Source organism: Salmo salar, chromosome 18, assembly GCF_965601325.2.
Source record: "Salmo salar chromosome 18, fSalSal1, whole genome shotgun sequence".
Classification (NCBI taxonomy): domain Eukaryota; kingdom Metazoa; phylum Chordata; class Actinopteri; order Salmoniformes; family Salmonidae; genus Salmo; species Salmo salar.
In genome coordinates, this window is record NC_138308.1 from 92688661 (window position 1) to 92712923 (window position 24263).

The window sequence follows — 24263 nt, forward strand, 5'->3', positions numbered from 1 at the left end:
AGGACTGCAGATGTGGCCAGGGCAATAAATTGCAATGTCCGTACTGTGAGATGCCTAAGACAGTGCTACAAGGAGACAGGATGAACAGCTGATCGTCCTCGCAGTGGCAGACCACATGTAACAACACCTGCACAGGATCGGTACATCTGAACATCACACCTGTGGGACAGGTACAGGATGGCAACAACAACTGCCCGAGTTACACCAGGAACGCACAATCCCTCCATCAGTGCTCAGACTGTCTTCAATAGGCTGAGAGAGGCTGGACTGAGGGCTTGTAGGCCTGTTGTAAGGCAGGTCCTCACCAGACATCACCGGCAACAACGTCGCCTATGGGCACAAACCCACCGTCGCTGGACCAGACAGGACTGGCAAAAAGTGCTCTTCACTGACGAGTAGCGGTTTTGTCTCACCAGGGGTGATGGTCGGATTCGCATTTATCATCTAAGGAATGAGCGTTACACTGAGGCCTGTACTCTGGAGCGGGATCGACTTGGAGGGTCCGTCATGGTCTGGGGCGGTGTGTCACAGCATCATCGGACTGAGCTTGTTGTCATTGCAGGCAATCTCAACGCTGTGCGTTACAGGGAAGACATCCTCCTCCCTCATGTGGTACCCTTCCTGCAGGCTCATCCTGACATGACCCTCCAGCATGATAATGCCACCAGCCATACTGCTCGTTCTGTGCGTGATTTCCTGCAAGACAGGAATGTCAGTGTTCTGCCATGGCCAGCGAAGAGCCCGGATCTCAATCCCATTGAGCACGTCTGGGATCTGTTGGATCAGAGGGTGAGGGCTAGGGCCACTCCCCCCAGAAATATCCGGGAACTTGAAGGTGCCTTGGTGGAAGAGTGGGGTAACATCTCACAGCAATGACTGGCAAATCTGGTGCAGTCCATGAGGAGGAGATGCACTGCAGTACTTAATGCAGCTGGTGGCCACACCAGATACTGACTGTTACTTTTGATTTTGACCCCCCCTTTGTTCAGGGACACATTATTCCATTTCTGTTAGTCACATGTCTGTGGAACTTGTTCAGTTTATGTCTCAGTTGTTGAATCTTGCTATGTTCATACAAATATTTACACATGTTAAGTTTGCTGAAAATAAACGCAGTTGACAGTGAGAGGACTACAACAACTACTACAACTACTACAACTATAACAACTACTACAACTATAACAACTACTACAACAACTATAACTATAACAACAACTACAACAACAACTACTACAACAACTACAACAACTACAACAACTACTACAACAACAACTACAACAACTATAACAACAACAACTACAACAACTACTACTACAACTACTACAACAACAACTACAACAACTACTACTACAACTACTACAACAACTACTACAACAACTACAACAACTACAACAACTATAACAACAACAACTACAACAACTACTACTACAACTACTACAACAACTACTACAACAACTACAACAACAACAACTACAACAATAACAACAACAACTACAACTACTACAACAACTATAACAACTACAACTATAACAACAACAACAACAACAACTATAACAACAACAACAACTACAACAACTACAACAACAACAACAACAACTACTACAACAACTATAACAACTACAACAACAACAACTACAACAACTACAACTATAACAACTACAACAACTACTACAACAACTATAACAACAACAACTACAACAACAACAACTACAACAACTACAACTATAACAACAACAACAACTACTACAACAACTATAACAACAACAACTACAACAACAACAACTACTACAACAACTATAACAACTACAACTATAACAACTATAACAACAACAACAACAACTATAACAACAACTACTACAACTACAACAACTACAACAACTACAACAACTATAACAACAACAACTACAACAACTATAACAACAACAACTATAACAACTACAACAACAACTATAACAACAACAACTACAACAACTACAACAATAACAACTATAACAACAACTATAACAACTACAACAACAACAACAACTACAACAACAACTATAACAACAACAACTACAACAACAACTACTACAACAACAACAACAACAACAACTACTACAACAACAACTACAACAACAACAACTACAACAACAACAACTATAACAACTATAACAACTACAACTACAACTATAACAACTATAACAACTACAACAACTACAACAACAACTACTACAACAACAACTACAACAACAACAACTACAACAACTACAACAACAACAACTACAACAACTACAACAACAACTACTACTACAACAACTATAACAACTACAACAACTACAACAACAACAACAACAACAACAACAACTATAACAACAACTACAACAACTACAACAACTACTACAACAACTATAACAACTACAACAACAACAACAACAACTACAACTATAACAACTACAACAACTACTACAACAACTATAACAACTACAACAACAACTATAACAACAACAACTACAACAACTACAACTACAACAACTACAACTACAACAACTACAACTACTACAACTACAACAACTATAACAACTACAACAACAACTATAACAACAACAACAACAACTACAACAACTACAACTACAACAACTATAACAACAACAACTATAACAACTACAACAACAACTATAACAACAACAACTACAACTATAACAACAACTACTACAACAACCATAACAACAACAACAACAACTATAACAACTACAACAACAACTATAACAACTACAACAACAACAACTACAACAACAACTACAACAACAACTATAACAACAACAACTACAACAACTACAACAACAACAACTACAACAACTACAACAACAACAACAACTATAACAACAACAACAACTATAACAACAACTACAACAACTATAACAACAACAACAACAACTATAACAACAACAACAACTACTACAACTACAACAACAACTACAACTACAACAACTATAACAACTACAACTACAACAACAACTACAACAACAACTATAACAACAACTACAACAACAACTACTACTACAACAACAACTACTACAACAACTATAACAACAACAACTACAACAACAACAACTACTACAACAACTACTACAACAACAACAACTACAACAACTATAACAACTACAACAACTACTACTACAACAACTACAACTATAACAACAACAACAACTACTACAACAACAACTACAACCACAACAACAACTACAACAACAACTACAACAACAACTACAACTACAACTATAACTACAACTACAACAACTACAACTACAACAACTACTACAACTACTACAACAACTACTACTACAACAACAACAACTACAACAACTACAACAACTACTACAACTACTACTACAACTATAACTACAACTATAACAACAACAACAACAACAACAACAACTACAACTACTACAACAACAACTACAACTACTACAACAACAACAACTACTACAACTACTACTACAACAACTACTACAACAACTACTACAACTATAACTACAACTATAACAACTACTACAACAACAACAACTACAACAACAACAACAACAACTACAACAACAACTACTACAACAACAACAACAACAACAACAACAACAACAACAACTACTACAACAACTACTACAACAACTACTACAACTATAACTACAACTATAACAACAACAACTACAACAACAACAACTACAACAACAACAACAACTATAACAACTACAACAACTACAACAACAACAACAACAACTACAACAACTACAACAACAACAACAACAACTACAACAACTATAACAACAACTATAACAACTACAACAACTACTACAACAACTATAACAACTACAACTACTACAACAACTACTACAACAACAACAACTACAACAACTATAACAACTACAACAACTATAACAACAACTACAACAACTATAACAACTACAACAACTACAACAACTACAACAACAACTACAACAACAACTACAACAACTACTGACAGTCACCTGGTATTCACCAAGTATTTACTGAGAAACCCTGGGAAAATCCAAGTTAACGCCAACTTGTTTACCAAGTCATTAAGATACTCTAGGCAATGCCAAGTTAACACAAAGTTTGCATATAACTACAACAACTATAACAACAACAACAACAACTATAACAACAACAACAACTACTACAACTACAACAACAACTACAACTACAACAACTATAACAACTACAACTACAACAACAACTACAACAACAACAACTATAACAACAACTACAACAACAACTACTACTACAACAACTACTACAACAACTATAACAACAACAACTACAACAACAACAACTACTACAACAACTATAACAACTACAACTATAACAACAACAACAACAACTATAACAACAACAACTACAACAACAACAACTACAACAACTACAACAACTACAACAACAACTACTACTACAACAACTATAACAACTACAACAACAACTACAACAACAACAACAACAACAACAACAACAACAACTATAACAACAACTACAACAACTACAACTACAACAACAACTACTACAACAACTATAACAACTACAACAACAACAACAACAACTACAACTATAACAACAACAACAACAACTACAACAACTATAACAACTACAACTACAACAACTATAACAACTACAACTACAACAACAACTACAACAACAACAACTATAACAACTACAACAACAACTATAACAACAACAACTACAACTACAACAACAACAACAACAACTACAACAACTATAACAACAACAACTACAACAACAACAACTATAACAACTACAACACAACAACTACTACAACAACAACAACTACAACAACTACAACAACAACAACAACAACAACAACTACAACAACTACAACAACAACAACAACAACTACTACAACAACTACTACAACAACTATAACAACAACTACAACAACTACTACAACAACTACTACAACAACTATAACAACAACAACAACAACTATAACAACTACAACAACAACTATAACAACAACAACAACAACTATAACAACAACAACAACTACTACAACTACAACAACAACTACAACTACAACAACTATAACAACTACAACTACAACAACAACTACAACAACAACAACTATAACAACAACTACAACAACAACTACTACTACAACAACTACTACAACAACTATAACAACAACAACTACAACAACAACAACTACTACAACAACTATAACAACTACAACTATAACAACAACAACAACAACTATAACAACAACAACTACAACAACAACAACTACAACAACTACAACAACTACAACAACAACTACTACTACAACAACTATAACAACTACAACAACAACTACAACAACTACAACAACAACAACAACAACAACAACAACAACTATAACAACAACTACAACAACTACAACTACAACAACAACTACTACAACAACTATAACAACTACAACAACAACAACAACAACTACAACTATAACAACAACAACAACAACTACAACTACAACAACTATAACAACTACAACTACAACAACTATAACAACTACAACTACAACAACAACTACAACAACTATAACAACTACAACAACAACTATAACAACAACAACTACAACTACAACAACAACAACAACAACTACAACAACTATAACAACAACAACTACAACAACAACAACTATAACAACTACAACAACAACTATAACAACAACAACTACAACAACTACAACAACAACAACAACAACTACAACAACTACAACAACAACAACAACAACTAAACAACTACAACAACTACTAACAACAACAACTACTACAACACAACAACACAACAACTACAACAACAACAACAACACTAAACAACTATCAACAACTACAACAACAACAACAACAACTACAACTATAACAACTACAACAACTACTACAACAACTACAACAACTACTACAACAACTACAACAACAACAACTACAACAACTACAACTACTACAACTACAACAACTATAACAACAACAACAACAACTATAACAACTACAACAACAACTATAACAACAACAACTACAACAACTACAACAACAACAACAACAACTATAACAACAACTACTACAACAACTATAACAACAACAACAACAACTATAACAACTACAACCATAACAACAACAACAACAACAACTATAACAACTACAACTACAACAACAACTATAACAACTACAACAACAACTACTACAACAACTACAACAACAACTATAACAACAACAACTACAACAACTACAAAAACAACAACTACAACAACAACAACAACTATAACAACAACAACTATAACAACTACAACTATAACAACAACTACAACAACTATCACACAACTACAACAACTACAACAACAACTACAACTATAACAACAACAACTACTACAACTACAACTATAACAACAACTACAACAACTATAACAACTATAACAACAACAACTACTACTACAACAACTACAACTATAACAACAACAACAACTACTACAACAACTACAACTACAACAACTATAACAACTACAACTACAACAACAACTCCCCACAACAACAACAACTACAACAACTACAACAACAACAACTACAACTACAACAACTATAACAACAACAACTACAACAACAACAACTATAACAACTACAACAACAACAACTACTACAACTATAACAACTACAACTACAACAACTATAACAACAACTACTACAACAACTATAACAACAACAACAACAACTATAACAACTACAACCATAACAACAACAACAACAACTATAACAACTACTACAACTACAACAACTATAACAACTACAACCTACTACTACAACTATAACAACTACTACAACAACAACAACTATAACAACAACTACTACAACTACAACAACTATAACAACTACAACAACTATAACAACAACAACTATAACAACAACTACTACAACTATAACAACAACAACTATAACAACAACAACAACAACTATAACAACTACAACTATAACAACAACAACAACAACTATAACAACAACTACAACAACTATAACAACTACAACAACTACTACTACAACAACTACAACTATAACAACAACAACAACTACTACAACAACAACTACAACCACAACAACAACTACAACAACAACTACAACAACCACACTACAACTACAACTACAACAACTACAACTACAACAACTACTACAACTACTACAACAACTACTACTACAACAACAACAACTACAACTACAACAACTACAACAACTACTACAACTACTACTACAACTATAACTACAACTATAACAACTACTACAACAACAACAACAACTACAACTACTACAACAACAACAACAACTACAACTACTACAACAACAACAACTACTACAACTACTACTACAACAACTACTACAACAACTACTACAACTATAACTACAACTATAACAACTACTACAACAACAACAACTACAACAACAACAACAACAACTACAACAACAACTACTACAACAACAACAACAACAACAACAACAACAACAACTACTACAACAACTACTACAACAACTACTACAACTATAACTACAACTATAACAACAACAACTACAACAACAACAACTACAACAACAACAACAACTATAACAACTACAACAACTACAACAACAACAACAACTACAACAACTACAACAACAACAACAACAACTACAACAACTATAACAACAACTATAACAACTACTACAACAACTATAACAACTACAACTACTACAACAACTACTACAACAACAACAACTACAACAACTATAACAACTACAACAACTATAACAACAACTACAACAACTATAACAACTACAACAACTACAACAACTACAACAACAACTACAACAACAACTACAACAACTACTGACAGTCACCTGGTATTCACCAAGTATTTACTGAGAAACCCTGGGAAAATCCAAGTTAACGCCAACTTGTTTACCAAGTCATTAAGATACTCTAGGCAATGCCAAGTTAACACAAAGTTTGCATATAACTTCTGAATCTATTACAAAATGCAAACTAAGGTAAATAAATTGTGGACTGTAAACTAAAGGAACAGCCTGTTGCTCTTTTAGAGTAGTGTGTGAGGAGACAGTCCAGTGTGTGAGGAGACAGTCCAGTGTGTAAGGAGACAGTCCAGTGTGTGTGGAGACAGTCCAGTGTGTGTGGAGACAGTCCAGTGTGTGAGGAGACAGTCCAGTGTGTGTGGAGACAGTCCAGTGTGTGTGGAGACAGTCCAGTGTGTGTGGAGACAGTCCAGTGTGTGAGGAGACAGTCCAGTGTGTGTGGAGACAGTCCAGTGTGTGAGGAGACAGTCCAGTGTGTGAGGAGACAGTCCAGTGTGTAAGGAGACAGTCCAGTGTGTGTGGAGACAGTCCAGTGTGTGAGGAGACAGTCCAGTGTGTGTGGAGACAGTCCAGTGTGTGAAGAGACAGTCCAGTGTGTGTGGAGACAGTCCAGTGTGTGAGGAGACAGTCCAGTGTGTGAGGAGACAGTCCAGTGTGTGAGGAGACAGTCCAGTGTGTGAGGAGACAGTCCAGTGTGTGAGGAGACAGTCCAGTGTGTGAGGAGACAGTCCAGTGTGTAAGGAGACAGTCCAGTGTGTGAGGAGACAGTCCAGTGTGTGAGGAGACAGTCCAGTGTGTAAGAAGACAGTCCAGTGTGTTTTCAGCAGCGGTGGCAATATTTGCGTGGGGGGATGTGGTGTCCTTTTGCTAGGGGGGGGCCCTCCTCTTGGCTACAGAGACAAAATGTTGCCGTTTTAAAGCAAATTTTCCTGCAATTGTACACATTTTGCCATGGGGCTGAGAGAAAATGCAGTTTTAAAGCTAATATCCTGCAATTGTACACATTTTGCCATGGTTTATGCTGTGTGCTTATGCTATTTGAGTGACTCAAACACTATAACAAATAGGGCTCCATGGCATTTTTTAATTTTAGATTCTCCCTGACTGTCTAGTTTTTATTTAGGTGATTAATATTTCTCAAAGATGATTTTCTTTTAAAATACACTGCTCAAAAAATTAAAGGGAACACTTAAACAACACAATGTAACTCCAAGTCAATCACACTTCTATGAAATCAAACTGTCCACTTAGGAAGCAACACTGATTGACAATAAATGTCACATGCTGTTGTGCAAATGGAATAGACAACAGGTGGAAATTATAGGCAATTAGCAAGACACCCCCAATAAAGGAGTGGTTCTGCAGGTGGGGACCACAGACCACTTCTCAGTTCCAATGCTTCCTGGCTGATGTTTTGGTCACTTTTGAATGCTGGCGGTGCTTTCACTCTAGTGGTAGCATGAGACGGAGTCTACAACCCACACAAGTGGCTCAGGTAGTGCAGCTCATCCAGGATGGCACATCAATGCGAGCTGTGGTAAGAAGGTTTGCTGTGTCTGTCAGCGTAGTGTCCAGAGCATGGAGGCGCTACCAGGAGACAGGCCAGTACATCAGCAGACGTGGAGGAGGCCGTAGGAGGGCAACAACCCAGCAGCAGGACCGCTACCTCCGCCTTTGTGCAAGGAGGAGCAGGAGGAGCACTGCCAGAACCCTGCAAAATGACCTCCAGCAGACCACAAATATGCATGTGTCTGCTCAAACGGTCAGAAACAGACTCCATGGGGGTGGTATGAGGGCCCGACGTCCACAGGTGGGGGTTGTGCTTACAGCCCAACACCGTGCAGGACGTTTGGCATTTGCCAGAGAACACCAAGATTGGCAAATTCGCCACTGGCGCCCTGTGCTCTTCACAGATGAAAGCAGGTTCACACTGAGCACGTGACAGACGTGACAGAGTCTGGAGACGCCATGGAGAACGTTCTGCTGCCTGCAACATCCTCCAGCATGACTGGTTTGGCGGTGGGTCAGTCATGTGCTCGCCAGAGGTAGCCTGATTGCCATTAGGTACCGAGATGAGATCCTCAGACCCCTTGTGAGACCATATGCTGGTGTGGTTGGCCCTGGGTTCCTCCTAATGCAAGACAATGCTAGACCTCATGTGGCTGGAGTGTGTCAGCAGTTCCTGCAAGAGGAAGGCATTGATGCTATGGACTGGCCCGCCCGTTCCCCAGACCTGAATCCAATTGAGCACATCTGGGACATCATGTCTCGCTCCATCCACCAACGCCACGTTGCACCACAGACTGTCCAGGAGTTGGCGGATGCTTTAGTCCAGGTCTGGGAGGAGATCTCTCAGGAGACCATCTGCCACCTCATCAGGAGCATGCCCAGGCGTTGTAGGGAGGTCATACAGGCACATGGAGGCCACACACACACTACTGAGCCTCATTTTGACTTGTTTTAAGGACATTACATCAAAGTTGGATCAGCCTGTAGTGTGGTTTTCCACTTTAATTTTGAGTGTGACTCCAAATCCAGACCTCCATGGGTTGATAAATTGGATTTCCATTGATTATTTTTGTGTGATTTTGTTGTCAGCACATTCAACTATGTAAAGAAAAAAGTATTTAATAAGATTATTTAATTCATTCAGATCTCGGATGTGTTATTTTAGTGTTCCCTTTATTTTTTTGAGCAGTATATATAGGTCCATTATCTTTTCTACATACTTGACATCTGGTTTTAGTCATTTAAGTTTACAAGGAAAATGATTTACAATCCCCAAAACTGGGCGGTGGCAACCAATGAATGTAGGGGGAAATGAACGTAGGGGGAAACACTGGTGTCAGACAGGAAGGATACAAGGGTAGACAGTGAAGTGTGTGGTAGTGAACGGCTGGAGACAGTCCAGGTTGGCTAGCACCGTTCTGATGGCATTCTACACGGAGACAGAAACATGGATGAATTCATTCACATATTCATTCATTCATGGATGAAAGAATGAATGGATGGATGGAAGGATGAAAGAAGAGATGGATGACACAGTGTCCTACCTCCAACTCCCGATTGACAAACTCTTCTCCCATCACCTTCACTTCACTGTGGAAATATAATGTCAGCCTGGTGTCACACACACACACACACCATACACACACACCATACACACACACCATACACACACCATACACACACACACACATACCATACACACACACACACACACACACCATACACACACCATACACACACATACACACACACCATACACACACCATACACACACACACCATACACACACACCATACACACACCATACACACACACCATACACACACCATACACACACACACCATACACACACACCATACACACACCATACACACACACACCATACACACACCATACACACACACACCATACACACACACCATACACACACATACACACACACACCATACACACACCATACACACACACACCATACACACACACCATACACACACATACACACACACACCATACACACACACCATACACACACATACACACACACACCATACACACACCATACACACACACACACACACACACACACACACACACACACACACACACACACACACATACCATACACACACACACACACACCATACACACACACACACACACACCATACACACACATACACACACACCATACACACACATACACACACACACCATACACACACCATACACACACATACACACACACCATACACACACATACACACACACACACATACCATACACACACATACACACACACACCATACACACACCATACACACACACACACACACACACACCATACACACACCATACACACACACACACACACACACACACACACACACACACACACACACACACACACACACACACACACACACACACACACACACACACACACACACACACACACACACACCTGCAGTTATTGCCTCCTCTGATCTTGAACTTGTAGACATGTTGTCCAGCCTGGAAGAACCTTGTCTCAGGCAAAGGAAAGGAGAAGGATTGTATAGGCATGGTCCACACTGAGAAAAAAAGATGAATGAATGAACGTGATAGGGTACTGGAAAGCCATGGTCCACCCCTAGCTCTAGAACTCTAGGCGACATTCTGCCTTCTCTCTACAGTTCTATGTCATTACCTTCGTCCCACGACTGGCTCACGTGTTTTCCGTAAACAGGCGCTGTAACGTGGAGATATGGCCGTGTGGGAACACTAACTCTAATCTGATTAAGGTGTCTATCAATTTATTTAAATCGCTGATGTGAAAGATGGAGGTCCTTATGCTTCCAAAACAGTACCGCAAGCAAGGCATGTTACTGTTCACACCAAGTGACAGAGACCTTAACAACTCCACCTTTACAGAAGACACCTTCTTACAATGATTGTTATGTGTAATGCAGCAGTTCCCAAACTAGGGGTCCCTGACATGAAAAATAGGGTCACGGGAGAATTTCCAAAATCCTAAAGAAATAATATATATATATATATATATATATATATAAAAACATAAAAAAGTAAAATGTATATTATAATATCATGCTTGTATCTCGATAATCATTGTAATGTGGTTCACCTTAAAATTCTAAATGAAAAACTATTCAAATCTAAAGTATGTAATTCAACCAGACAGCACCCTTATATCATGGTAAAAGGCCGCACTTGACCGTTGCACTTGAATCATTCCCACGGTGAATGGCTAGGCCCGCTATAATATGAAACCACACACTGTTGAATCATTCCCACGGTGAATGGCTAGGCCCGCTATAATATGAAACCACACACTGTTGAATCATTCCCACGGTGAATGGCTAGGCCCGCTATAATATGAAACCACACACTGTTGAATCATTCCCACGGTGAATGGCTAGGCCCGCTATAATATGAAACCACACACTGTTGAATCATTCCCACGGTGAATGGCTAGGCCCGCTATAATATGAAACCACACACTGTTGAATCATTCCCACGGTGAATGGCTAGGTCCGCTACAATATGAAACCACACACTGTTGAATCATTCCCACGGTGAATGGCTAGGCCCGCTATAATATGAAACCACACACTGTTGAATCATTCCCACGGTGAATGGCTAGGCCCGCTACACTATGAAACCACACACTGTTGAATCATTCCCACGGTGAATGGCTAGGCCTGCTACACTATGAAACCACACACTGTTGAATCATTCCCACGGTGAATGGCTAGGCCCGCTACACTATGAAACCACACACTATTACAGAGACTTTGATATTACCGGCAGCAATTGATATGGTGAAAACAATGTGTGGGGAGGCAGACGCACAGAAACTCACATCGATACATTTGTCAGATAACACTGTTAAACTAAGAATTTATGCTATTGCCATCAATCAAGAGGAAACTCTGACTGAACGACTGAAAAACTCCCCAGCTGATGCTCTCCAAATGGACGTTAGCTGTGAGGGCCGAGATGACCATGTATAGCGAACAAAAGTCAATGCATGTCGGGCTATATTGACAAAAAAACAGACTCCATGGGATCGAATGGTGGGCTTTTGCACAGATGGGGTTTCATCTATGGTGGGATGGCAGGAAGGCCTCTGCACTCTAGTTATGAATGTGTCTCCCTCTGCCATATGGACTCATTGTATGATACACCCACTGAGCTAGAGTGGATACACCGAGATCAACTGGTGGCAAAAGAGCCGAGCACAGAAGTCAGAGATTTACTGCAGCAGGTAACTTCCATTGTAAACTACATCAAACCTCATCCACTGCACGCACACCTGTTCACAAAACTATGTGGAGAAATGGGATCAGAGCATGACAATTTTTCTATTTCACACTGAGGCTTGGTGGTTAGTGAAGCTTGGTGGTTAGTGAAGCTTGGTGGTTAGTGAAGCTTGGTGGTTAGTGAAGCTTGGTGGTTAATGAAGCTTGGTGGTTAGTGAAGCTTGGTGGTTAATGAAGCTTGGTGTTTAGTGAAGCTTGGTGGTTAGTGAGGGGGAGTGTAGGGAAAAAGGTTTTCCCATTGAGAGAGGAACTGTTGTCATTCACAATAGATGTAAGAAAACTTTCTGTCATGAAAATAAAATGTCTCCTTGCCTATGTAACAGACATATTTGGGAAAGTGAACGAACTGAACACAAGCACGCAGGAGAAATACAAAAACATTGTACAGATGAGTGACAAAGATGGCACCGAAGAACATGGTTGACGTTTTACATTCTCCCAACCAATTGTGCTATTTTGTAATTTTTTTGCGTTTTGTGCAACTTATTTTTTAACTTATTCTGTACATAATGTTGCCGCTACCGTCTCTTATGACCGAAAATAACTTCTGGACATCAGAACAGCGATTACTCACCGCTGACTGGAAGAAGCTTTTTCCTTTAATGAGTCTGAGGAGAAGGATATCCTAAGACGAGGGGTGGGGGTGTGTGTCTTTTTGTTAATAACAGCTGGTGCGCGATGTCTAACATTAAAGAAATCTCGAGATATTGCTCACCTGAGGTAGAGTACCTTATGATAAGCTGTAGACCACACTATCTACCAAGAGAGTTCTCATCTATATTATTCGTGGCCGTCTATTTACCACCACAGAACAAAGCTGGCACTAAGACCGCTCTCAACCAACTCTATAAGGCCATAAGCAAACAGGAAAACGCTCATCCAGAGGCGGCGCTCCTAGTGGCCGGGGACTTTAATGCAGGCAAAATTAAATCAGTTTTACCAAATTTTTACCAGCATGTCACATGTGCAACCAGAAAAAAAATAAAAAAATCATAGACCACCTTTACTCCACACACAGAGATGCATACAAAGCTCTCCCCCTCCCTCCATTTGGCAAATCTGACCACAATTCTATCCTCCTGATTCCTGCTTACAAGCAAAAACTAAAGCAGGAAGTCCCAGTGACTCGCTCAATACGGAAGTGGTCAGATGACGCGGATGCTACACTATATAATAACTGTTTTGCTAGCTCAGACTGGAATATGTTCCGGGATAGATCCAATAAATTGAGGAATACACCACCTCAGTCAAAGGCTTCATCAATAAGTGCTTTGATGACGTCGTCCCCACAGTGACTGTACGTACATATCCCAACCAGAAGCCATGGATTGCAGGCAACATCCTCATCGAGCTAAAGCCCAGAGCTGCCACTTTCAAGGAGCGGGAGACTAATCCGGATGCTTATAAGAAATCCCGCTATGCCCTCAGACGAACCATCAAACAAGCAAAGCGCAAATACAGGATTAAGATTGAATCCTACTGCATCGGCTCTGACGCTCGTCAGATGTGGCAGGGCTTGAAAACTATTACGGACTACAAAAGGGAAACCCAGATGCGAGCTGCCCAGTGACGCGAGCCTACCAGATGACCTAAATGCCTTTTATGTTCGCTTCGAGACAAGCAACACTGAAGCATGCATGAGAGCACCAGCTGTTCTGGATGAATGTGTGATAACGCTCTCGGTAGCCGATGTGAACAAAACCTTTAAACAGGTCAACAATCACAAAGCCGCTGGGCCAGACGGATTACCAGGACGTGTACTCAAAACATGTAATACCTACATGTAATACCTACATGTTTCAAGCAGACCACCATAGTCCCTGTGCCCAAGGAAGCAAAGGTAACCTGCCTAAATGATTACCGCCCCGTGGCATTCACGTCAGTAGCGATGAAGTGCTTTGAAAGGCTGGACATGGCTCACATCAACAGCATCCCCCGGACACCCTAGACACTCCAATTCGCATACCGCCCCAACAGATCCACAGATGATGCAATCTCAATCATACTCCACACTGACCTTTCTCACCTGGACAAAAGGAACACCTATGTGAGAATGCTGTTCATCGACTACAGCTCAGCGTTCAACACCATAGTGCCCACAAAGCTCATCACTAAGCTAAGGACTCTGAGACTAAACACCTCCCTCTGCAACTGGATCCTGGATTTCCTGACAGGCTACCCCCAGGTGGTAAGAGTAGGCAATAACACATCTGCCACGCTGATCCTTAACACTGGGGCCCCTCAGGGGTGTGTACTTAGTCCCCTCCTGTATTCCCTGTTCACCCACGACTGTGTGGCCAAACACAACTCCAACACCATCATTAAGTTTGCTGACGACAAAATAGTGGTAGGCCTGATCACCGAAAACGATGAGACGTCCTATAGGGAGGAGGTCAGAGAACTGGCAGTGTGGTGCCAGGACAACAACCTCTCCCTCAATGTGAGCAAGACAAAGGAGCTGGATGATGATCGTGGACTACAGGAAAAGGCGGGCCGAACAGGCCCCCGTTAACATTGACGGGGCTGTAGTGGAGCGAGTCGAGAGTTTCAAGTTCCTTGGTGTCCACATCACCAACGAACTATCATGGTCCAAACATACCAAGACAGTCGTGAAGAGGGCACAACAAAATCTTTTCCCCCTCAGGAGACTGAAAAGATTTGGCATGGGTCCCCAGATCCTCAAAAGCTTCTTCAGCTGCACCATCGAGAGCATCCTGACCGGTTGCATCACCGCCTGGTATGGCAACTGCTTGGCATCTGACCGTAAGGCGCTACAGAGGGTAGTGCAAACGGCCCAGTACATCACTGGGGCCAAGCTTCCTGCCATCCAGGACCTCTATAATAGGCGGTGTAAGAGGAAAGCCCATAAAATTGTCAGAGACTCCAGTCACCCAAGTTATAGACTGTTTTCTCTGATACCGCACGGAAAGCGATACCGGAGCGCAAAGTCTAAGACCAAAAGGCTCCTCATCAGCTTCTACCCCCAAGCCATTAGACTGCTGAAGAATTCATTAAAATCGCCACCGGACAATTTACATTGACCCCCCCCCCCTCCCTCCTATGTGGCATGTGGCAAATAAAGTTTGATTTGATCAAATCAGTGGATTCAGAGGAAAGAATTCTTATTAGGGAGAGTCTTTTCAACCATACCCCCTTCCCTCGGCTGTGCATGTTTCGAACAGGAAACAGCATGAAAGCCAACCATGCCCCCTTCCCTCGGCTGTGCATGTTTCGAACAGGAAACAGCATGAAAGCCAACCATGGTGTAGCCGGAGGACAGCTAGTTGCTGTCCTCCTCTGGGTAAATTGACTTCAATACAAAACCTAGGAGGTTCATGGTTCTCTTAATTTCGTTCAAAATGAAGGAGAAGCAAGAGCAAGAGCGCTAGCTATATTTCATTGTATTTTTTTTTTTTTTTTTTAACTTTCAGCTAATTCAGCTAGCTAGTTTAGCATACTCAAACAGAGAGGGCCGCTATATTAGCTAGCTGGCTATAGCTATCCAATACAGGAACTCTTCCAAGTCAAGGTAAGCTTTTGGTTTTATTAATTTATTGCCACCGGGGCCCACCGGTGTAACTGCTAAACTGCTTACTGACTGTACATTGTATTGCATGATGGTCGCAGGTTTACTAACGTGTTAGTTCTATTAGTAATGTTGACTATGACGTTATAATATGGTGACAACGATGAAGGCTGTGTGTAGCGGTAATGATATTAAGGTTTGGCTTGGAAAGGTTTTTTCACCAGGTCACAGACAGCTGATGGGGGTAGCACCACTGTACTGCATGATGGTAGCAGGTTTTACCTTTATTTAACTAGGCAAGTCAGTATTCTTATTTACAATGACGGCCTACTCCGGTCAAACCCGGACGACGCTGGGCCAATTGTGCGCCGCCCTATGGAACTCCCAATCACGGCCGGATGTGATACAGCCTGGATTCGAATCAGGGACTGTAGTGACGCCTCTTGCACTGAAATGCAGTGCCTTAGACCGCTGTGACACTCGGTTGCGGCTTTACTAACATGTTTGTTTAGTAGCTATATTGACTATGACATTAGCTAATATGGTGACAACGATGTAGGCTGTGTGTAGCGGTTAGTCGTTATGATATAAAGGTTTGCCTTGGAAGGTTTTTTTTGCCTGGTCACAGACAGCTGATTTGTTGTGCAGTGAAGTCCACAAACAGAGGGAAAAGGTGAGAGGAGAGCGCGTAGATGCGAGAAAGAAAAATACAATGGGCAAGTGATCATGCTGTTTGTATGTGGATGCTCTGAAAGTGAACTGTGTTTATGTGTGATCAGGGGTGTGTTAATTCTGCCGATTCTGTTGAAACGTTTCTTAAAACGGAAGCAAACGGAATGAAACAGGGATAAACATACCTGAATTTGTCCAATAGAAACTCTTGTTTGCAACTGTTTGGACTAATGATTACACCCTAGATCAGCTAGATGCAGGCAAGAGTGTTAAGGAAAGAAATGCCACAAATTAACTTTTATCAAGGCACACCTGTTAATTGAAATGCATTCCAGGTGATTACCTCATGAAGCTGGTTGAGAGAATGCCAAGAGTGTGCAAAGCTGTCATCAGGGCAAAGGGTGGCTTCTTTGAATAATCTCAAATATAAAATATATTTTTATTTGTTTAATACTTTTTGGGTTACTACATGATTCCATGTGTTATTTCATAGTTTTGATGTCTTCAATATTATTCTACAATGTAGAAAATAGTAAAAATACATAAAAACCCTTGAATGAGTAGGTGTGTCCAAACTTTTGACTGTTACTGTATATACAGTGCACTTGAAAAGTATTCAGACCCCTTGACTTTTTCCACCTTTTGTTACGTTACAGCCTTATTTTAAAATGGATTAAAGAGTTTTTTCCCCCTCACCAATCTACACACACCCAATAATGACAAAGCAAAAACAGTTTTTTTTTTAAATGTTTTGCAAATGTATAAAAAAATAAAATATCACATTTACATAAGTATTCAGACCCTTTACTCAGTACTTTGTTGAAGCACCATTGGCAGTGATTACAGCCTTGAGTCTTCTTGGGTATGATGCTACAAGCTTGGCACACCTGTATTTGGGGAGTTTCTCCCGTTCTTCTCTGCAGATCCTCTCAAGCTCTGTCAGATAGGATGGGGAGTGTAGCTGCACAGCTATTTTCAGGTCTCTCCAGAGATGTTCGATTGGGTTTTGGCTGGGCCACTCAAGGACATTCACAGACTTGTCCCAAAGCCATTCCTGCATTGTCTTGGCTTTGTGCTTAGGGTCATTGTCCTCTTGGAAGGTGAACCTTTGCCCCAGTCTGAGGTCCTGAGCGCTCTGGAACAGGTTTTCATGAATGATCTCTGTGTACTTTGCTCCGTTCATCTTTCCCTCGATCCTGACAAGTCTCCTAGTCCCTGCCACTGAAAAACATCCCCACAGCATGATGCTGCCACCACCATGTTTCACTGTAAAGGTGGTGCCAGGCTTCCTCCAGACGTTACGTTTGACATTCAGGCCAAAGAGTTCAATCTTGGTTTCATCATACCAGATAATCTTGTTTCTCATGGTCTGAGAGTCCTTTAGGTGCCTTTTGACAAACTCCAAGCGGGCTGTCATGTGCCTTTTACTGAGCAGTGGCTTCCGTCTCTCTCCACTCTACCATAAAGGCCTGGCTGATGGAGTGCTGCAGAGATGGTTGTCCTTCTGGTTCCCATGTGTTTGATGCCATTCCATTTGTGCCGTTCCAGCAATTATTATGTGATGGTGAGTTGAGAAGACAATCAGAAATACTGTTAGAATGTTTTTCCAATTGACTGCCATAGCCCCAAATAAAAAAGTTAACATTGGCTGCTAATTACATGGTTGTTGTCACGATAATTTTCAGATATAAAAATAGGATCGTGGGACATAAAAGTTTGGGAACCTCTGCTGTTATGGAAGTGAGTCATGATCAAGGGGTAAGGTCCACTGCTCACTACTAGCAGGACAAATCAGATTAGATGACTCTGGTAGGAACTGAGAAAATGATTCATGAATGGATGAATTCATACGAGAAATGTCGTTTGAATTAGTTAACGTTAGATTGCTACTGTTATTTAGCTAAACACCATCAACGTGTTCACTAATATGACGTTGCTATTGTTAGCTAGCTAGCTAACGTTACTTACATAGCCACTCACATAAAAGCTAGCTAATCTAGTAAAGTTAATTATTAACTAACTGTGTATGTTGTGAAGCTGACAAAACTCCTCACAACTGAAACATAAAACCTGTTAACTACACCGTAAATACAAGCATACCGTAATTCACCGATTCAGGGCACCCACAATTTTCAAAACCAAGCCAGTCACAGCAACGAAACCGGTCACCCGATCTGCTCGCGTCAGGGCTCGCGTCGCGGTGAGGGACAAGTTCCCGCCTCCGAGCGTCTTTCTCCTCTCTGATTGGCCAACGCTTCATCCAGTCAGCGTTTTCCTCGCTAGTGTCTCTATGGTGACGACGAACAGGAAGTTTCACAAAAAGTCACATGCGTGATTCACGTTGAGAGGATTTCGCTGCAACTGACAATTTACAAACATGTTTGTACTACTTTTTTTTTATTTTTATCAACACATCTATTAAGTAGGTATTTACAATGACTCGTATGTCAGTTAAAATTGTGTATATTCTTTATATGTATGCCGTACTAAATCGAGGTAGAAATTGCTTGTTGTGTTATTGTCATTCATCGCTAACGTTAACTAGCCATGGAAGTATCCGAACTTTTGAACTGTGATAATTAGTGTAAATATGCAACACACAATCTCTGATATGTAGCCTTGAGAAGATACTCTGCCATTGTTTTGATACTTGATTGCGTTGTTGCCAAGTAATAGCATGGCAATAGTCACCGTTTTGGTTATGTTTCAGCCAACCCACCCACCAGTCAAGTGCCTTCTAGTTCCCGGATAGCGGCTGACACAGTCCTCTTCACCCCCCCCCATTTTGTTATTCTTCTCTCATTTCTCTCCCTCTCTTTTCTCTCCCTCTTTCCCCCAGTGTCCAGGTACCTTCAAGACCCCTAGATGTCTGAGTCTGATCCTCAGCCCTCTCCCTCCATTCCTCCCATCCACTCCTCCCCCACCCCATCTGTTCTGCTCAACACCGGGGCCAGGATGCCTCTCCTGGGGCTTGGTACCTACCGGCTCCGCGGCCCTGATGATATCCTCCAGGCCGTCGACGCCGCGCTCTCCACCGGCTACCGCTCATTTGACACGGCCTCTGTCTACCAGAACGAGGCTGACCTGGGTCGAGCACTGCGACTCCTCCTACCCAAACACGGCCTCTCCCGAGCGGACGTCTTCATCACCAGCAAGCTGGGCCCCAAGGACCAGGGCTCCAGAGCCAGGTACAGGGATGGAAATTAAAGCTAGTAGGAAATGTGCCAAAATAGCCCAAAATGTTGGCTTCTCAAATGTCGCATGGTATAGCCTAGGGCTGGGCGATATGGCCCAATTGTCGCATGGTATAGCCTAGGGCTGGGCGATATGGCCCAATTGTCGCATGGTATAGCCTAGGGCTGGGCGATATGGCCCAAATGTCGCATGGTATAGCCTAGGGCTGGGCGATATGGCCCAATTGTCGCATGGTATAGCCTAGGGCTGGGCGATATGGCCCAAATGTCGCATGGTATAGCCTAGGGCTGGGCGATATGGCCCAAATGTCATATCACTGTATTTTTCTAATTGCTGTATTTTCTGTTTTTGAATAGTAAAAGTTATTATTTATGAATAGTGTGTGGCAACATACATTCTAAGTGATTTCAATGGGTCTTTTTCCATTAGCGGCTAACACGATTTAGCCTAAACTTGCTAAGGAAAGACAAACTAGCTGTTTGCAGATGTAAGAAACACAAACTAATAGTGTAATTATAGAACGCTAGTGGATTTATATTAAGAATGAAAGTTAAAACAGAATCGTTGTCATCAACACCATGCAGACTGAACACGAGTGTCTTGTGGTCAAGCAACAACAAATGCCCTCCTTGAGTGACAGGGGGCGGGGCTAGGACTGTGTGTAACGTCCATTTCGAAACTATAGAAGTTGACGTTACACACGACACATCACATTTAATAAACCAAGCATTCAAATAACGTTATAGAAGGTAAAAACCCAAACCGGTCCGTTCATAAATACCGGTATATAGTAAAATACGGTATAACGCCCAGCCCTAGTATAGCTTAGGACCCTTTGGCTAGTAGAATGCCATCTGGGCCTGTAGAAATTGTGGTCTACTAGCCCGGCTGGCCAGTGCCCAAAATGCTGACCAGGTATGTACTCTAACCAGTCATATTGTTTGCATTTCAAACTCTGTTCCACAGGGAAGGGGCTCTGAGGAGTCTAGAACTGCTGGATCTAGACTATATAGATCTATACTTGATCCACTGGCCAGGGACCCAGGGGCTGGGGGTGGGAGACAAGAGGAACCCAGAGAATAGAGCTCAGAGCTGGGCAGTGTTAGAGGAGCTCCACGCCCAGGGCCAGGGGAAGCTGAGGGCCATAGGGGTGTCCAACTACACCCCAGGACATATGAAGGAGCTACTGGAGGGGTGTTGCGTCACCCCCGCTGTACTACAGGTAAACAAAAACAAACTTACACCGCACCGTACTACAGGTAAACAAAACCAAACTAACACCGCACTGTACTACAGGTAAACAAAACCAAACTAACACCGCACCGTACTACAGGTAAACAAAAACAAACTAACACCCTGCCGTACTACAGGTAAACAAAAACAAACTAACACCGCACCGTACTACAGGTAAACAAAAACAAACTAACACCGCACCGTACTACAGGTAAACAAAAACAAACTAACACCCTGCCGTACTACAGGTAAACAAAAACAAACTAATACCCTGCTGTACTACAGGTAAACAAAAACAAACTAATACCCTGCCGTACTACAGGTAAACAAAAACAAACTAATACCCTGCCGTACTACAGGTAAACAAAAACAAACTAATACCCTGCCGTACTACAGGTAAACAAAAACAAACTAACACCCTGCCGTACTACAGGTAAACAAAAACAAACTAATACCCTGCTGTACTACAGGTAAACAAAAACAAACTAACACCCTGCCGTACTACAGGTAAACAAAAACAAACTAATACCCTGCTGTACTACAGGTCAGACATGAGACTTGTCCTGATATCAACTATAAGCTATAAGTATTCACAGCTTACCGTTGTACTTGTCCTGATTTTAAACTGTAAGTATTCACAGCTTACCGTTGTACTTGTCCTGATTTTAAACTGTAAGTATTCACAGCTTACCGTTGTACTTGTCCTGATTTTAAACTGTAAGTATTCACAGCTTACCGTTGTACTTGTTCTTCTGGCTCTAACACTTTATTTTCTTACTGGCACGTATTTATCTGATAGCTGCTTTCTTGAGGAAAGTTTTACTTGTTATGACAGTGATTTGTGGTTTTCTTACCTACCTTAGTTGAATGCACTGACTGACTGTAAGTCACTCTGGATGAGAGTGTCTGCTTAAATGACCAAAATGTCAATTTCACTTTGGATAAATGACCATTTGGTATTATAAATCTGAAATCTTATTGAATAATCTCTCCGTCCAGGTAGAGTTCCATCCCCGTCTGTCCCAGGGGGAGATGAGGCATCTGTGTGGGGAGAAGGGTGTCTGTTTCCAGGCTTACTCCTCCCTGGGGACTGGCTCTCTCCTCCAGGACCCTTTAGTGGTCCAGATTGCACAGGGATATGGCCTGACCACTGCACAGGTACTTTGTCTGTCAGAGTGGGTGGAGTGTTCCAGAAGTGGCAATACACCCTAATTAAGTCATTTAATTCCTTTCCTTCTTCTTCTTGTCTCCCTATGTTTTATTCCCCATCTTCCCCTGGCTTCTTCTTTCATCGTGTGTGGCAGGTTCTGCTCAGGTGGGCGGTACAGCAGGGAGTCCCCGTCCTACCCAAGTCATCTCACCCCACCAGGATAGCAGAGAACGGCCGTGTGTTTGACTTTGAGCTGGCTGCTGAAGATATGGAGAGGCTGGAGGGGATGGACTGTGGACAGAAATACTGTTGGGACCCTTCACAGGTAGCCTGAGGTAGAAGGATAACCCAGTGGATGAGATGGGGCCTGTAGCCCAAAGACTGCTGGTTTGAATTCCTTGACGTTAGCCTGAAGGTACTCACTGACTGGATTGTTACGATGCAAACGTTGATAAGATATCAAAGTAACGCATCAACAGAACTTGAGTTTCCCACTGAGGAGTTACATTTTTTTTATGCGACACACAAAGACCTCTGAGAGAGATTATGATACCAAGATCTATGCTATTATTTTTCATGTGATATTTGTTTCAAATGATTAAAATCTGTATTAATTTGATAGTTTCACTGTAAATATTGTCCTCATATCAAGTGACGATTTTATTTAATAAGTCAGTGTGTGTATATCAATTTTAATAAAATGCACAATAAAAAAAAAGAAAAACACCTAGCACTAAGTAAATGATGATTAGTAAAAATTATTTGTTTATTTGTTTACTTATGCCCATAGTACAC

At 41.3% G+C, this 24263-nt stretch overlaps 2 protein-coding genes across 6 annotated transcripts in view; one reads left to right on the plus strand and one right to left on the minus strand.

Moving 5' to 3' along the window:
• majin (membrane anchored junction protein) overlaps positions 1–20165 on the minus strand; it is a 29682-nt gene extending 9517 nt beyond the window's left edge. The window contains exons 1-4 of the mRNA XM_082965321.1: positions 19991–20165; positions 11835–11943; positions 10919–10964; positions 10728–10803 (exon numbers count right to left, since the gene is read on the minus strand). Of these exons, the coding sequence (XP_082821447.1) occupies positions 10728–10803; positions 10919–10964; positions 11835–11943; positions 19991–20150 (391 nt within the window). The 5' untranslated portion in view covers positions 20151–20165. The remainder of the gene's footprint in view (positions 1–10727; positions 10804–10918; positions 10965–11834; positions 11944–19990) is intronic.
• zgc:101765 (aldo/keto reductase) lies at positions 19320–24210 on the plus strand. 5 transcript variants are annotated; one of them, XM_014156673.3, is made up of 5 exons: positions 19320–19454; positions 20730–21078; positions 22052–22307; positions 23318–23476; positions 23623–24210. In XM_014156673.3, the coding sequence occupies exons 2-5, from the start codon at positions 20756–20758 to the stop codon at positions 23800–23802; spliced, it is 918 nt and encodes a 305-aa protein (XP_014012148.1). In that variant the 5' UTR covers positions 19320–19454; positions 20730–20755; the 3' UTR covers positions 23803–24210. The 5 variants fall into 5 exon arrangements, with proteins under 5 accessions (XP_014012148.1, XP_014012147.1, XP_014012146.1 ...); XM_014156672.3 differs by lacking the exon at positions 19320–19454 and adding an exon at positions 19617–19648; XM_014156671.3 differs by lacking the exon at positions 19320–19454 and adding an exon at positions 20188–20269.
• The last annotated feature ends 53 nt before the right edge of the window (positions 24211–24263 follow it).

What these genes read in the sequence shown, in the direction of transcription:
- zgc:101765 (XM_014156673.3), top strand. Translation starts at nt 20,756, where the DNA reads ATGTCTGAGTCTGATCCTCAGCCCTCTCCCTCCATTCCTCCCATCCAC. An exon ending in GACCAGGGCTCCAGAGCCAG is followed by an intron (nt 21,079 to 22,051) that starts GTACAGGGATGG and finishes TCTGTTCCACAG; the next exon opens with GGAAGGGGCTCTGAGGAGTC. An exon ending in TCACCCCCGCTGTACTACAG is followed by an intron (nt 22,308 to 23,317) that starts GTAAACAAAAAC and finishes CTCTCCGTCCAG; the next exon opens with GTAGAGTTCCATCCCCGTCT.